General features: G+C 39.4%; 1 protein-coding gene across 2 annotated transcripts; it reads left to right on the top strand.

Moving 5' to 3' along the window:
- Window positions 1-1,390: 1,390 nt before the first annotated feature.
- cenpi (centromere protein I) lies at window positions 1,391-16,978 on the top strand. 2 transcript variants are annotated; one of them, XM_047353905.1, is made up of 20 exons: window positions 1,391-1,740; window positions 3,358-3,495; window positions 3,908-4,026; window positions 4,237-4,344; window positions 6,442-6,490; window positions 6,581-6,627; window positions 7,408-7,497; window positions 7,595-7,726; window positions 9,042-9,185; window positions 10,622-10,742; window positions 11,002-11,096; window positions 11,197-11,314; window positions 11,430-11,494; window positions 11,969-12,078; window positions 12,503-12,638; window positions 14,257-14,381; window positions 15,198-15,246; window positions 15,569-15,784; window positions 16,487-16,528; window positions 16,661-16,978. In XM_047353905.1, exons 1-20 carry the CDS (start codon window positions 1,578-1,580, stop codon window positions 16,757-16,759), a joined length of 2,166 nt encoding a protein of 721 aa, XP_047209861.1. In that variant the 5' UTR covers window positions 1,391-1,577; the 3' UTR covers window positions 16,760-16,978. The 2 variants fall into 2 exon arrangements, with proteins under 2 accessions (XP_047209861.1, XP_047209860.1); XM_047353904.1 differs by having other exon boundaries at window positions 1,393-1,740; window positions 15,566-15,784.
- Window positions 16,979-17,364: the final 386 nt, after the last annotated feature.

The following is a 17,364-nucleotide window of genomic DNA, read 5'->3' on the forward strand; positions in this document are numbered from 1 at the left end:
CATCCAGATTTTCAAAAACAATTCACTAAAGATGGACTAGATCTCGCTATATTAATAAAACACACATATATTTATATATACACGTGTATATATTAGCAGTTGTTATATTAGATCAATTAGATCAGTTACTGGGTTAACTAAGGTAATATAAACTGAGCAATTAAGTATTAAATGCACCAAATTAAGCAACAAATATAACTTCGGTGCACTCAGTGAACAAATGAAAATATCTGGATGCATAAAACGAAAATTGAAGCTGTTTAACTGGTTTAACTTCCACAGAATTAGTTGTTTTGGACTTGCTATCGCACTTATCACTGGCTTTTATTAAGCGATCTGCGAATGGTTCTTGGAGCTCCTTCGGGCTTCACAGCGGACCGGAACAGATACAGTGTAAATCCAGGGTTACAGTAAATACGGCACGGAGTGAAACCACCTGAGGCAAAGTGAGCTCCATGGAGCAGTAGCAGCAGCAGGCACAAGGGATGATTCAAGATCTGAAGATAATAAACAATCTTATTCACGTGTCATTTATCTTATTTTAATAATAATTTCGGATTATTATTATTAAGCGTTCTTACCTGCTGAGCCTTGATCCGTTAAGCAACAGCAGCAACAACCTTTTCTTTGACGATCTTTTCACATCAGATTCTCTGAACAGCGTGGCTATAAACTCTGCTTCAACATTCTTATTCGTCTGGTAGATATTCTGACCTCTGACATCATTTCTTTTGCAAATTCAGAGTTTTCTTGTTCGAAGCAGTTTGCTGAAAAGTCCTCCGATCACAACTGGCTGTGCTTGGTGGGACTAGCCCATCTGTTCCTTGTCAGTTTTCCAGTTCTGATCCAGGCAGCTCTGATCCTCTTCCCTTCAAGAGGATTGCAGACTAACGGTTGCCCTCGTTGTATTGCTGCCACCACCAGCAATGGATTGTTTCACCATGGCTTCTATCTGAACAGTTTTTCACTGCCGCTCACACAATGAATGACCAGAGACTTCCCCATTCACGTCATTTCCAGGCGATTTTGGAATTGCAAAATTTAACAAAGAAATATACCTATTCTGTGTCACAATTGTCTTTTATCATACATTTAATCCTAATATATTGTCAATTACTGCTCAATTTCTTGAATATTAAAATGTTTTCTTTCAATTTCTGCATTTGTGGGAAAAGCATGTCACAAGCTCTTTAAGTTGTTCGTTGTGTCAACATTTATTTAAGTGTCTAAAGCTACACTTGCTGCAAAACCACTTTGCTGGCAATATACAGTTAAATAAAACGTAACAAAAAAATCTTACTATGTTACCCTACGACTTTGGAACTTCAATATTTCCCACAATGAAAAATCTAAACCAAAATCTACACTTTTATTTTCAGACAATCTGGTGGCTTCTCTTATCAGCTACTGAAAACGAAAACTGAAGACTACAACTCCCGTGAAGCAACTCATCGGATGGACGCTGCTGCGCAGGCGCAGGGCAAACGGTCGGCGCGGAAGATTTTGAGTTTTGTTTGAATGGCTGAAGGCAGAGTTTGGGAGGGGATTGTGTTTTTAACTTGCTTAGCAATGTTGACATGGCGACGTTGTTAAACCTGTCGGATTCGGACTCTTCGGTTCGGAACGACCAGTCTTTGTCCAATCGGACCATCAACAGGAGTTTGAGAGTCGCAGAAAAGGAGAGGAAGAAGAATGAGGCGGAGGACCCATTTGTTGTGGCCCTAAAGTACTTCTCTGAAGGTAGGTCCACACACAAAAACAGTTGGATTCGTCGGCGTCGGTGGGAGTCCGCTTTTCTACATTAGGCAGTTCTAAACTTTTACATGGAAAGAGAAAACAGTAAAGAACAGAACAAAGCAAGACGAAGCATTAGGTGAACGTAGACCGTCTTTACGAATGGCGTGTAGCGTATTAGCTTAACGTAGAAGAAGGCGAACCTGCATTATAAGCAGATGTTTCCACATGATTTCTCGTCTCGTTCATAGCAGGAGTAGTCATCTAGGAAACTTTCTGTTACACTCATTCTCACCTTCATTTTCAACAAGACAATATTTTTTTGTACTTGTTTACACCTAACAAAATATTTGAGATAAACAAAGAGCATGTTTTACAGTGATTTCCTGTCATAATGATGCGGATAAATGGATTACTACAAATCCCAGGAGGGAAATTATTTGATAGAAACAGTGTAAACCAAGCTCTATGTACTGTATGTATGTGTACTGTGTATTTAGTATTTAATATATTACTTTCATCCACGCAATACAGTGTAAATTACAGCAATGTTTTTGCAATATCTGAATCAAAGAAAGTGCATCTCTTGGTGCATAAATAATCCAGCACAAAAAATATAAATGTATAATATAAAACTAGTATAATGAACAAATAAGACCTGCAAAATAAACAGTTGTACCCACTGTGTCTCAAAAGATAAAATATTGTCAAAGGAGTAATAATGTCAAGCCAAAACGTTTATTTTGATTTTGTTTTAAAAAAATGGCATGTCGGAAATTATTCATAGCTTTCCCAGTAATCAATGGGAAAATAAGTCTTTATTGGCATTACTGGTCTCCAGCTATTCCTCATCTGGTACTTTGGTAATTTATCTTTGGTGATGAGCTCTGAGTCTTTGAGATTGGAAGGCCTTGTTGCCATCACCCTAATCTTTATCTCCTTCAACTAAATCACCAGTCATGTTCAGGTATACAAAACACCCACCCACCCATCCATCCGTCTGTCTAAACATAAGACTGATACTGACGCTGCCACAGGAGAGCAACCCTGAAAAAAACTGTTTTGTGTTTTTGACTTGTTTACATCGTGTCCAAAGGTGCTCCCATGTCTTCAGTTTGATCACATCCATGCAATTGTTTTGCAGTTTTTACCACATAGGAACAATGATGATCTTCTTCATAGGACACATTTTAGTCTGCATATTCAGTTCGTGTTGAATGTAAATTGTTTCTTATTTTAGGTTTAATTTTAAAGGTTATATTTAAACCACTACATTGTGAATGGAAGCTGGTTCTGTATAATTGTCAGAACAGCAATGATGGCAGTAATAAGCCATGGAAGTATGAGTCACATAAAGTCAAAATAAAACCCAAATATTTCTGTTTCCTCAACTCAAAGCCAAGAACTTGTAAAAGGTTTTAATAGGATTTTTTTGTGCACAGCTGTATATTTGTAGGTTCTCATGTTATACTTTTTATGCATATCTAACCTGTAGATTGCTATTTAATGTATGTCATAATCAGATTCTTTTGAGATATTTATTTGGCTAATGTCATGCCGTGCAAGCTCAAACGTTGCTGTTCTGTCATGCTGACGTCTCTTCCTCGCCTCTCTCTCATTTAGTGGAAGTGGGCACTCCTGTAATCGGGAACGATGAGCTGGAGAAAAACCTGGTGCAGGTGGAGAAAGTGGCATTGAACAGGGGACTGTCCCCAGAGGCCCTTTCTGTCATGCTGGAGTTTGCAATGAGCCTACGTATGGGTAAGCCTGTCACTCTGCCGCTGTTGAAAGCATTTTGCCGCAACTCTTCTGCGCAAAGAGTAGCTGAGAAACATCTTTGGGATTAGGAAATATTAGTAATTTATCATTTTTTGCTCTCAGTGTGTGGGCGTTTTCAGGGTTGACATCCCATCACACACAAATAAATAGTACTACCACCTGCATGTTTTTGACAACACTCTCACTTTCATTTAGACGTTTTCTTGAATTGGTGCTGGAAGTCCCTGATTATATGAATGACGATATAATCTGTTGCCTTATTAGTGTGTTGTAGTATCACAATTGAAAACTGTGGCACCTGTTTTAGAAAATGCAGTGTTAATGTGTTGGGCATCTATCCACCTACACCCAGTGTTAACATTTGCTTCCTCCTTTGGGTTTGTTACACGTGTAGGGAGCAGTCCATGTGCGCGGGTGCTGAAGTGTCTGCTTCCTGCATCCGTGGTGCCCCAGGAGGCTGTTGTTCGAGCTGTAGTTTGGCTCAGTGTTGGGAAAATACCCATCAGCACTCAGGTTTGTGAGAATCCAATCATCTGCACATGTAAACATCCAAATAATGTAGATTAGAAGAACAGGGCACACACTTTTTGAAATGTTTCATTAATAACGTTAAAACGAAGTGAACTGTTATCGTTGTGGAACACAGGCAGTTGCTCTTTTTGTTTTTCAATGATGTGTGTTGGTATGTTTGAACTTGTGTTTTTTTCTCACTGATACCTGTAGGTTCTGTTTATAAAGTGGGTGTTGACTGTATTTGACATGATCGATGCAAAGGATAGGCTGCGAGCCATATATGGCTTCATCTTCAGCTTCGTCACAGATGAAAATCTGGTATGTGACTTGTCTTCTCTACATTGATGTAAAACTGGAATTTACATGGGATTCATTTACATTTTGAAGCTTATTTATACATTTTATAATGCGCATATACTTAAGCCTAAAATTATTCAGGTTTAGGTTTAAAATAATCTTTTAATGTTACCAACATATCTCTTCTGACTGGAAGTAATATTAGCGTGTTGGATGGGCTCAGCTAGTGTCCTGACTTCAATCCGATAGACAAAGCTAGCTAAAGATTAAGGTGATGGCAAAGAGGCCTTACAACTTCAAAGACCTAAAGCTCATCACCAAATAAATAACAACAAAATACCAGTGGAAATATGCAAAACGCTGGTCAGCAATTATAAGGGTTGATACCTGTACTACCTATTAAGATTTTCCCATTGTTTATTGAGAAGAGTTCAAATATATTTTTGACAGGCAAAAGTAAAATTTGACATGAAATGTAAATAAAAGCAGATAAATAATTTTTTCAGAATAAATACACCTTTTATACAGTTTTATTTTTTGAGAGATATCAGCTTAGTTGAATGAATATAACTTTAAAACTAAAATGCCCGTAGATTTTATCATTTTGGACTAAAATGTATTTATCACCAATATCTGCAGACATATAACCATGTCACTATCAAGTGATCAAGTCAAAGCTGTTTTCATATCTCATAATAATAAGATCGGTAGGTCATAATTATGAGAGAGCTCATTCAAAATTATGTCTTGTTATTACGTTTTTTCTATTATGAGATTTAAATGAGATTCATATATATAAGATTTACAATTTACAATTGCTAGATGGTTACCAATAAGTATGACACAAGTAAGTCATAAATATTTTAGTATCTGAAAATTATTAGATAACATATTCGTATTTATGAGATGACCAAGTCAAAATTCAGAGAGATTTTGAATGAACCAAGTTGCTAATGTAAATCCTCAGTTATCCGCGACATGGTAATCCTGAGTGCAACTGGACTTCTTATTTCTTAAAGATCTTTCCTCTCCCCTCCTAATGGCTTCTTTCGTTCTGAACATGGTTTGGAACAACGGCACTAACGGCGCCCTGTTTGTTAGGGGATGTCTAATCTGCATGTGAATTTAGATGTGCAAAACGGCCGCTTCCCCAACAGCTTGAAAGCTTGGAACCTCCTACTAGCTTCGAATTGAGAAAGCCTTTCGGATGAAGAGCGAAACGTCTTTAACTACCTGGCGACCAGTTGTTTCGTTTTGTTTTCTAACCTTGGATGTGCCATATCTTGGTTGACGGAGAATCTTCACCAGCAACATGGTTGGAAGTAACAGGGTTAGAATTTGTAGTCCAAACAATCACACTAATAGGACTATTAAGGTCACAAATGGAGCATTGAGACAGGTACTGTAAGTCACTGACCCTACCCTCTGTTCAGCTCAATGATTGTTGTTGTTGCTTGACGGTCCAAACTTTGTCCCTAACGATCCCATCTGAGTTGTTTTGGTCACATGTCCCACTGTGTGAAATTCTTGAAACCCCCTGCAGAGATGAGCCAGGGATGCAGAGTAGGTGTTGCTCCTCTGTTTACTGTTGGTTTCTCATGTTTAACATAGATTGCTTCTTTCACTCCTCTCAAACCACCATGTACACATTGCCGTCTTCAAACTAGTGTCCCTCGTCCTTGGGTTGTAAATTAACAGCTGAATCTGGACCCGATGAGTCCGCTGTTCTGTGTTGGCCCATCTGTTTGCGTAGCTACTGTTTGATTTCTCCATTGTAGAGGTCTGAACATTCCTCGGCACTGGACTGCACATACCCCGCCGCCTCAGTCTCTGTCTGAGTGTTGTTAGGCTGAAAATGCACCCGAATATAGTACTTGGAGTATTATTATGATAATATGTTGCAGTATTTTATAATTAGGGGGTCCAACATCTTTTTTTATCGCAGTTGCAGAAACAGGCTTCCTGATACCAGAGCTGTTTGTCAAGAAGAATCAAAAGTTTAAAATTGAATGTCTGGAATGCTTAATTGAAGACAAATAGAAACATTATTTGGTGTATAAATCCAGCACCTTGGAATGCAATTTTTCATGACTTCATTCCCTTTTGTAATTTTTCCAGTGCCCTTTCATCTGCCACTTGTTGTACCTTTTAACCAGAAAGGAAAGTGGTAAGCCATCTATTTTTATTATTGATCCTCTGAGTGTTGTGTCACTGCTGTGAACATTATTAACAGTATTTTTATGTTTTTTCACTGCAGTGCGTGTCTTCAGAGTCAGGAAGCTGCTGGAACTCCAGTCTAAACTGGTGAGCTTCCTGTTGATACATAAAACAAGAGATCCTTCCTTCCTTCCTTCCTTCCTTCCTATTCTTTCTTGCTTTCTTGCTTGCTTGCTCCCATTCATCGTTTCTTCGTTTCCTTCCTTGTGTTGTAGAGTCTTCACCTTACCATATCTTTGACCCTCCCCATGCACTTTGGTGAAGTTGTGCCAGAAACATTTGGGTGTCTTCCTTGTGTCTTTGCTGTTATTATTTCCTTCCTTCCTCGTATCCTTCCTTCCTTTGGTAAAATAGACTCTAAGTTTTTCTGAGTTAGAGCGGAGTGTAACATAACAGAAGCGACATCCTTCTTTGATACAAACTGTGACCTGAGACTGACCAGTAGGGCTGTGATTATGTCTTATAATGGCTTTGAGGGCACATACAGGGCTAGGAGTCGCATTGTTTTCAGGGCACAGCATTATAGGATATAAGAGTGTAAAATCAATACCAAGTCTAACCCAAATGGTGCAGAGAGGTGAGTACGGGGGTGATGAGATCATATCTCCTGTAATAAATCAAGCTGAGGATGTTGGAGGAAGCTCTGGAAATATGCCGTTTAACACAGAAACGAGTAAAAATATGTTTTTTTTAAAGCATCCTTGCCTTTTTCTTTGGAAATCTTCATCAAATTTTAAACCTAACTTAATTTTTAAAGTTAAAGCACTTGATATTTAAAAAAAAAAAAAAAAAAAAACTTATGGTTACATTTAGGGGATGAGCAGATATATTTCATGCAAATGTTGTAAATCTTTTCTGTTTCTATAGGGAAGGCAGCCTTACCTCCTGCACCTTCTATCACTTTATAAAGTGTTTTGCCCTGAGTTGGTGACGCTGTCCATACCATCCCGGATGAGGGTTTGTCTACTCGTTCCAAACTTAAAGCTGTTCTAACATTGCCCGACTATAAACTCTAAACAGTAATGAAACAGAAGTGTCCTTTGATGTCACACAGAGCGGGTTTAAGAATCATATTTCCCCCTGGAAATCAGCTCTGATGGGAGTCCAGAAGAGGAACAATTTGCAGGTCCCCTCCAGCATCAGCACGGCATTCGCTGCCAAAGATAAATCCACCTCACGGAAAAGGGTGGGTTTCCCAGCATATCATTCTCAGTGTGTTTGTAAATTAGTTCTGCAGCGCTTGAGTTATTGCAGCTGCTTTCCAGTATTATTGCAACATTTCATCATCACCTCAGTATCCGTACCATTTAGATGCTCTGTATGTTTCCTGCAAGTGGAAAACCGTCTGTCTCTGTTTTTGTTTAAAATGCCTAAGTATTGACAGGACAGGATCAGACAGCAGAGACTGGCAGGCGGCATGTCTGTAAGGCACAAGTTCACATAGGCAGTATTTTCATTACATTTATTTTAATTTATTTAGAAAATTACTTAGACAAGACCTATTTAAAGAAAGGACATTTAATTTAGTGATTCCCAAACATTTCAGCCTGTAACTCCCGAAATAACAGTACCAGCAACTGGCGACCCCCTATTGGCGACCTGGTGATCCCCAAACAACACATATAATTTTTTCACTCTATATTTATTTATTTACCCCCCAGGGAAACCCGGCCTACTGAAAAGTATTGGGTCTAGTGTCTTTCATCTTCCTCTTTACAGTACATCATAGATTCTCTGTTGGGTTTAGATGAAGCTAGTTTGCAGGACTTTAAAGCACAGTTATGCCATGGTCATTAAGGCAGGTACTGGTCCGTTTAGCAGTGTGGGCAGCATCAGTAGAGGGAAGCATGAAGCGCTCTAAAATGTCTAGTTAGATGGTTGCACTGAAGTTAGACCTGATCAAACCCAGTGGACCAACATCAGCAGATAAGATGGTTCTGACTGTGGAAACTTCATGCTGAACATCAACCAACGTGTATTATGTGCCTCTCCACTTGATTTCCAAATGAAATGCAAACTTCAAATGAAGGTAAGCAAACAGTGAATATGCCTGATGGGGGAAATCTGGGTTTGCACAACACAGAGTGCTTGGATCTCAGCTGCTGTGGTGTGAACTGAAGCTGAGGATAAAACTGCCGTACGACTTGTTCCTTTCTAAACCACTGCTTCTATCCTGGCCTGATGGGATGCCACGCTCAGTTGACACAGCATCAACACTGCGCACATAATGGTTACTCTGTTTCCTATTTTAGTTTGTATTGCATTCAATGCAGTATGGAAGGGTAACCTTTCAAAAATATCAGTTTACATTTAACTATCAATTACATTTTCTATAGTGAAATTCTTTAGAGTTTGGTTTAAAGATGGAGTGGTCCCATCCAGGAAGCATTTTTTAAGTTTAACAAAATTCTTTTTAACCATCTGAATGAATCAGTAAAGCATCTGAAACTGCAATAAAATCTTAACTAAAGTAATTACAGGTTAATGTTTTGCTTTTACAGAAACTCAACCACCTGGAACTGCCAGCGATGAGTGCCGTCACCAACAAAGAGCCACAGATGGAGCAGACCTCCAGGAGAAAGTTAGTTCCCCTTGTGCAGATCCAGTCCTTCTCTCAGCTTTTGGAGAATATGCATCGCATTGAGGTATGGAAAAAGAAAACGGAGACTGTGAAAGTATTTGTTTTCTTCCATGTCCCAGTGTCTGTCCATCTATCCTTTCATGGAGGAATGGATGGAATGGTTTATTGCAGGTAAAAAAAAAAATTAAAGCTTGACCAAGAAATCTGGAATTTTTAGTCTGGAAAAACATGGGATTGAATAAATGACTATTGCTAAAAAGATGAATCCATTCATCCCTCCCTTCATAAAGAAGAGAATGAAATTTGACAGAAGAAATGATATGCAGGAACCATTGTGGTACAAAAATATATTTTAAGACACCAGTTAAGCTTTAAAATGTGCTAAGGGATTTTTTTACTTCTTTATGGTCTAGTTTTATAATAAAAAAAACAGTGAAATAGAAGTTCATTTTTACTTGCCTTAAAGTAACATCTATAGCTGTTCAATAAGGAATCATTTTTTTTTAAATATGAATGAATATTGCGACCAAGAATAAAACTCCCACCTGTTATTTACACATTCACTTCAGTGTGATGGATACACAGCACACAGATGCAGTACAGACACGTCAAGTCTGTTTCCGGTGTGAAATACCCTCTTGGCCACATGGTGGCGCTGTGGTACCGTCTAATCTGGATGACATGCAGCACAGGTGGCCCTGGGGCTGTAATTACTTTATTAGATTAGAGCATAAACCGGCTTTATGTGCTGTGTGCTTCTCATTTACTTTATTGTTATATATTTTTTTCCTCACAGATATCATTGGAGGTTTATCTGTCCTGAATGAGTAATAAAAGCCAAAAAAAAAAATCAAAACTAAAACGAGATTCTGTGTAAATGTGTTTTCATACACATAAATTCACCTCTTTGTTTTCACACCCTGCCAGAGGGAACCCCTCAGCTTATGAAAGACTACCACAAATGTTTATACTTTGTCGTGTTTTTGAAAAATCGATGACTGCAATAAAAAGCATTATTCTTTCGTTATATTGACAAAGGGATCAGAGACTTCTCCCTTGATGCCTCCACTCTTACTGTGAGAAGACGAATGGTGCCTTCTCACTTTAATGAGACATTTGTTGAGGTGCTAAAATGTGTCCATTGATAGTTTGTCTCTTTTTTTACTCAAATTTATTTATAAAACTGGTAACATTTCCATGTTGAGAGGGACTGTTGTGTTCTAGTAATATGAGACTTACTGGGTTCTCAATTTGGTTTGCTTTACCACGTAATAACAAGAACATGCTCATTCCTGAGCTTCAGCAGGTAAACAGGGATAATTATAAAGTAATATGAGGCAGGCGTTCCCACAGATGAGTGTTAATGCATTTTAATGTGAAGTTTGACTTTCTGAGCATGTTTTCCTTTTATTTGCATCTGCATGCCTGTATGTATTGATGGGTATATGATAATTAAAGCCCTTTCTGTGTTTCCTTTCTACCTGATTTTACCTCCACCAGCTGCCTTCTCAGATGGGCTCTCTGCTGGGTTCCAGTCTGGCTCTGCAGTACCTGGACTGCGTGCAGGATGAGTCTGCCCTCCTACGCCTCAATTTTTGGCTGGGCTATGCTCTACACGAAGGTAAATGAAACAGGGAAGTGAAGCTACCAAACTGCTGTGACATCCTCTATGAGGATAAGTTGCTCCCAAAGCAAAGAAGCCGACCTTGAGCTGAACTGCAGCGGATTACTTAGTTTGGCATATCAAAGGGAGTTCTTTTAGGAGGCCGTTTCAAAAGTACTGCATGGTTCTTACTGAGTGCCTCTAAAACCTGATGATTTTTTTTTATTTTTCAGTCTGTTGCTCACTAGTTTCTCTTCTTTTGACCGTTTTTGTTCAGAATTTCTGTTCTGCAGCGATGGAGGAGCCAACCAGAATGCTGGAGAAGCTCTCCAGTTTTTAAATAGGCTGCTGTGCGCGCAGCACTTCCTGCAGGTGAGCATCTCATCTCATGAGTTCATTAGTTTCTGTATCTACAAACCCACAGCCCCAATAAATATATATATATTTTTATAATACCTGCTTTTTCTTCCAGGAAGGGTTTCCCAGTTCTGATGCTTTCCTGTACAAATTCCTGAACGTTTGGGATGGCTCTCTGCTGTGTCCGCAGATCCTTAACCTTCTGAGCAACATTCCTGTCATTCCGAGCTCACGTGAGTGTCCAGATTTTCTGTGATGTTTTGCTTGGAGAATCTGAGGTAGTTTTATTAGAAAATGTGAGCTGACTTGTTGAGCAGTAACAACCGGGACATTTTTTCTCCTGTTCAGAAATCAAAACCCTTCTGTTCGAGCCTCTCATGCAGCTTTTCTTCACATCGTCGCTGTTTTTTAAGGTAGGTTTTTTCTTTTTATTGCATAGCTTGGTAAAACTTCAAGGTCTCTGCACACTTTGCAAAAAACAGGAATTTGTTCTAAATATTTTTCATGTCTAGGTGTATTTCCAGACTATTTTCCCACCATCCTTTTATAAAACTTGCATCTGTCCACCCATCTCCAACTATCTGTCTATTGGTATTGTTTATCCATCCATCCATAGCACTCCATAAATATCTTCCATAAATCCACAGTGAACTTATATATTCATCCTTTAAAAAGGGGCTACAAAAAAAATGTAAGTAGTGAAAAATGTGGAATTTGACCATTAAAAATGTGCAGGAACACTAAAACATCCCCAAGCTTTTGCTCTACCGTGACTAAATCCTTATGTGTTAAGTTGGAAGAAAATCTGCAGCAGTGTTTGCCTTGTATTCACTAGTTGAGTGTTTGATCTGCTGTGAGCTCCGTGCTTTTCCTCTGTGTGTCTGCAGTGTGGACTGATTGAATGTTTAAACCACATGCTGTTGAAGTGGCTGACCTGGCACTCTGTGTACGCCCTGGAAGATGACCTGGACATCAGCCTCAACAGCCACACGTCCATGTGAGTTTTACGTCCACTCGCTTAAACCCCAAGCATGAAGAACAACTGGAGCCCTGCTTTGAAATGCACTAAATGAGTAAACGTGTTGACTCTGGAAACTTGCACTGTTGCGCCTTCACTTTTTTTTGAAGATGTGGCTTTGGGACATTTTACTTATTGGTAAATAAATATTATAAAGCAAAAGGAAGCCTTGAAAAGATCAGTTTTGCTCCCTGCCATTTCAGAGCTTACAGATGAAATTTGGCTGACTTATGTGGTGAATATTTTATTATAAATACCACTCTGGATTGAGTCTCAGTTATTTTCTGCTGTATTGATCTGTCCTGTCTTATCTGAAATCAGGAAATGGATGTTGGAAGGTTCACTTAGCATCAGTTTATAAGACTGTTTCTGTGTGTGACTTTCTGCTCTCTCTTTGTCTCAGAAACATAACCCTGTCAGGGTTCAAGGACTCTGTGATGGATCTGGTTCACTTTGTGGGTCGCCTGGCCTCAGTGGGCCTTCAGCTGGAGGGCTGCCACTCTCTCCTGCTCAACTTCATTCTGGATTTCTATGAGACTGTAAGTGAGAGCTGCTAACTGGGTCTGCTTTCTGGCTCTGTCAGGCAAGAACCACAAACTGGGCTCACACTTTTGTTTTTCCTCTCCTTAATCAAATAGGTTTCATTTAGATGAACTACATAAATGTGGTTTCATTTTAGGTTAATTATATTTTAATTACTAGATTGGTGCAGGCTCAAAGCTGAATAAATAAGAAGGAATTATCCACAAAACAACAACACATTACCAATATGTTTTATTAGATATCATATTCCTTAGCATTCCCCTCTTATGTTGAGTTTGGACATTCAGCAGGATCTCAGAGCAGAGCTGTTGCTCCTCGGATCTGAAGGATTGAGCTGAGGTTGTTCACAAACCTGCTCAGGACACCTTCTGGGCTCCTCCTCTGGAGGTGTCCTGGGGACCACAAAGAAGACTGAGAACTCACTGGAAGGACTAAACATCTGGATAATTTGGGATTGCTTAGGGATTTATTTGATTTGTCCCTGAAGTCTTAGCTGGGAATGACGTCATTCCTGAGTTAAGAGCATTCTAGTTGGAAGTCGGAAAACAGGCAAGTTGCTCTGTGTTTTGGTGCTAATTACTTTTAGCAATACAAGTCGATAATATATCTTCTTCCTTTTGATGCATACCAACACAAAAGTAACATGTTCACTAATGCATATTACAATACAAACTGTCAATAGTGTGAAGAAATTGTTTATACCTGCAGCTCTCACTTTATTCTATATGCTCGGCAGCCATTTTGGATACAAAACTATGGGTTGCTTGGAAGCTCTGATTTTCCAGTCAGAACTCTAACTTCAGTGGGGAAGCGGGGAAGTATTTTCCACATCTGGATTAGTGTGAAAAATATTAGAATTACTTTGTTCTGTATCCTAATGTTTGTTCGTTCGTTTGTTCGTAATTCGTGACCACTGTAGACATTTTTGCTATCATACTCCATATAAATTGGCTTCGAAAGGATAATTGGGAACTCTGGAAAAGGGGAACATTTTGATATTTAAATGTGCAGAAACCCTGTGAGCTGGAGAGTGTCTCTGGCTTCTTACCTAATATAAAGCTAGATAACTCAAGGAGAATAAAGCATGAAAGCAAAGACTATATTTGTCAGCCTTTTGTTTGAGTTGAAGGTCAGGATTTTCCTGTTGATTGTTGGAAAAATCACCTGGAAGACACCTTAAAGTCATAAATCTATTGTGCATCAATATCAGACAGTAATAAACTAATTATTTTCACTTCTAATACTGTGTATCTCAACAAATCAATCATACAACATCCTATCAAATGTCCGTCAGAGAACATGTGAACATCATTTCTATGCATATATTACAGAAATACATTGTTATTAACTTGTGTGGCAGTAAGTAGTTTGCCAGCACAGAAACAATCAAATCCCAGTGGTTTTCTGACTTCCAACTGGAGCCTGATTAAACTGGATATAACATCATTCCCAGATCCGAGATCTGACTTTGAGCTAGATGGAACGCAGCATTATCGGGCCCAACATGAAAGGGAACAACACAATATAGGATGTCAACGTAGAGCTTTACAGACTCATAGCAACAGCTTTGATTAAGACTATGAACTGGAGCATCATTTCTCCCTCCTTCCTCAGGTGTGTGACACTTTCCTGAAGTTTGGTCTTCCGCTCATGGTCATGCCTCCTCCAGGAGTTTTTTGCACGGCTTTTTTCGCCACAGACCCGGTCAGCGTGGACAGACTGGCCTACATCATGCACAGGTGGGGCACTCTTTGTTCATCTGGTAGCAGCCCGTCATGAGCTTTTGTCAGTATATAGTCCCTCCCAGAAGTATTCATTCCCTCTCAATATTTCCAGATTTTGTGGAGTTGCAACCAAAAACTTCAGTGTATTTTTCAGGCCTACTTGCCTAAAAAATAAAAGGGTCCCATCTGATCAGACCCCTTTCATCTCTTTGGACAGCACTGTGGATGAAAGCAAGGCTGTAAATATGGTTCATATGTTCACCAATATTTGATTGGGGAGAAGAACATGGACTCATTATGAAAGTAGAGTCACGTATGATGCGAAGGCCGAGAGTAAATGTCACGTGTGTTTTTATGTGTGGAGTTGTAGTGTGCTTTCTAACTCTGGGCTATACTATTACAAAGAAAATGTGTTTGTTATTATCGTAAAAACGTTTTTATTATCATGATAAGAATTTAGATTTTGTGACGATAAATCCTAACCGATGATGTTAGAAAACCCCAAAAACGACAGTATTGTCGGAACTGTTCCTTTTATTTTCTCCACTGTTGGCTCAATGAGAGCAGCAATACATATTAATAAATAAATAAATATCTTGATAAAATACAGTTAATGTTTCCAGTTTAGTGTTAAAAATCTCTCTTCTTTATGTAGCTGGTGTTCTGAAGATTTAAAGTGGGTTTGCAAGCAGTATTTGTGTTGGTCGGGCGAAACGATTGCCAAAAGAAGACCGTGAATAAGCTTTATATTGTACATTATATATTGTTGACGTGCTCTGGAGACTCTGGGAGTGATGTATAATCAGAGATTCCTGTTTCTGTTTTGATCAGGTACAAAGTGAACCTGACCTCAGCCAAGAGTCAGGAGAAAGTGACCAAGGTAAGGACAACCTTGTGGATTGGTGGTTGGATGGTTTATATTTCACTCAGCTGAGGTTGTAGATGTTTTATTTTCAGCTCTTCGGGAATCCGTCTGTGTAAACCTCATAATCATAATCTCCTCTCAGATGAGAATTTAAAATGTTTATTTCAGCACACCTGTTCTTGTGAGCTCTGACTTTTTCAGCAGGTTTACCTCTCCGCCAGCTTGCTGGCTCGCCTGCAAATGCCACTGGATCATTTTTATTTGGAAAAATGAGCTTGGTAAATGGCATGTAAATGAATCACCATCCACCCGTCCGTCCGTTTCCCTTCTTCAGCAGGCCTTTCACATCAACCGGCAGACTTTCCGTGACTTCAACCACTACCTGGTGTTCATGGTCAACGGCCTGTGGAACTCCAACATGTGTTATACGGAAACCAACCTACAGCTGTCAGAGGAGCTGCTTGAGAAGAGCGGCGTGCCACAGTACTCGACCCGCTTCGACCTCATCCACCACCCAGCCTTCATGAGCTACGCTGTGGACTTTCACCAGAAGGTTAGTGTTCTTCAGGTATACTGGGATCCTGCTGCTCCACAGCTCATGGTTTCCATGCAGTTTGGAAAAGAATGGAATTTGAGTACAAAAAATTTAAATATTTTCTAGATTTTTATTCCCTGTCCCTTTTTCTAAACGTGGTCTTATGTTTATTCTTTTTTCCTTGTGTCCTTCCTTTCTTCTCTCCTTCCTTTTTTTCTTCCTTTCTTCCCCCTTGTGTACTTTTTCTTCCTTCCTTGTGTCCTTCCTATCTTTTCTCCTGTGTCTCTCCTTCCTCCCCTGTCATTCCTCGTCTCCTTTCTTTGTCCTTATATCTTTTGCTCCTTCCTTGTGTCGTCCTTCCTTCCTTCCTTCCTTCCTATCTTGTCATTCCTTCCTTTCAACTGTGGAACATTAAGTCTGGACGTTTTACATGAAACATGTACAGGAACCCTGACAGATGTTTAGATGGATCAGCATGCAGCCTTGCTGTGCACTTTGCCAAATAGACCTACAAGCAAGACAAATGAGTTTTAATGTATCCTTCAAAGATGATACATTAACCCATAGGCATATTGTATTATTAATGGCAGCCCTTTAAGATATTTAATAATACACACACCTTTTTTGGTGGGGTTTAGGCCACCTGCAGCTTTGAGCAGCGATCTTGTGAGATTTTCCACAGATTTCTGTCACTGAATATTAATGTCCTCTCTTTATCAGTGTTGGCCGGGCAGAGAGGACATGGACCTCAATTCCATCAAGGTATTCCAGGTCTCCTTTTCCATCCTGGGCTCGTTTAAGACTTCACATGTAGTCTTGACGCACATCAGTCATGTTTCTTTGATCAAACAACCCTTCAGATGTTTTTGATGTGACTCCCTGTGTGTGTTTCAGCAATCCAAGCCATGGAGCTGGTACCTGGAGTATCTGTTCACCCAGGGCTTTGACGGCCTAAAAGACTTTATTCAGAATAACATCGGGCGATTGGCATGATGGCGTCACGCGCAGGCAGGAGCTCGACTGCGCAGAACAGAAAAGAACCACTTGGGTCTTAAGGATGTATTTTAAAAGACATGTACATATTTAATCTCTTCTCCTCGTTTGCTCCTTGCAAGTCCCTTTTTTAATGTACATATTTTTTATGATGCTATGGCACTGCTAGTCGCTTATGAAGAATGAACTGTGCTGTGCAAATAAAGTGTTTATGTTTTATATTGCGGCTCAATAAGGAGGTTTTACCTCAGAAAACTAGTGGACGTTATAAAGTATAAAAGATTTTAGTCAGAAAGGTTTTAGAAAGAGCAATTTAGCACCGGCATAGAGTAATACCATCTCCAGACACTGTTCTTATAAGTTGATGGAAATAAGCCATCAGTCGGTAAGGTACATGAATGCTCAGATGTATTTCTGCACGACAAATGATCTAATGTTTCTTCTAATAATGCATGAAGGTGTGGAAACCGCACACACTGCTCCTTCATCCAGTGCAAATAAAAACAGTGATCTGAAGGACAAGATCAGGTTGATTAATACACATCCTTTATATATACTTATTACATTTACTACATGAGCACATGGCAAGCTTTATTTTCTCTGAT

Source organism: Girardinichthys multiradiatus, chromosome 23, assembly GCF_021462225.1.
Source record: "Girardinichthys multiradiatus isolate DD_20200921_A chromosome 23, DD_fGirMul_XY1, whole genome shotgun sequence".
NCBI classification, from domain to species: Eukaryota; Metazoa; Chordata; class Actinopteri; order Cyprinodontiformes; family Goodeidae; genus Girardinichthys; species Girardinichthys multiradiatus.

Coding starts and splice junctions, on each gene's coding strand:
- cenpi (XM_047353904.1), top strand. CDS start 1,578: ATGGCGACGTTGTTAAACCTGTCGGATTCGGACTCTTCGGTTCGGAAC. Junction 4,027..4,236: donor AAATACCCATCAGCACTCAG/GTTTGTGAGAAT, acceptor TGATACCTGTAG/GTTCTGTTTATAAAGTGGGT. Junction 10,743..11,001: donor GGGCTATGCTCTACACGAAG/GTAAATGAAACA, acceptor GTTTTTGTTCAG/AATTTCTGTTCTGCAGCGAT.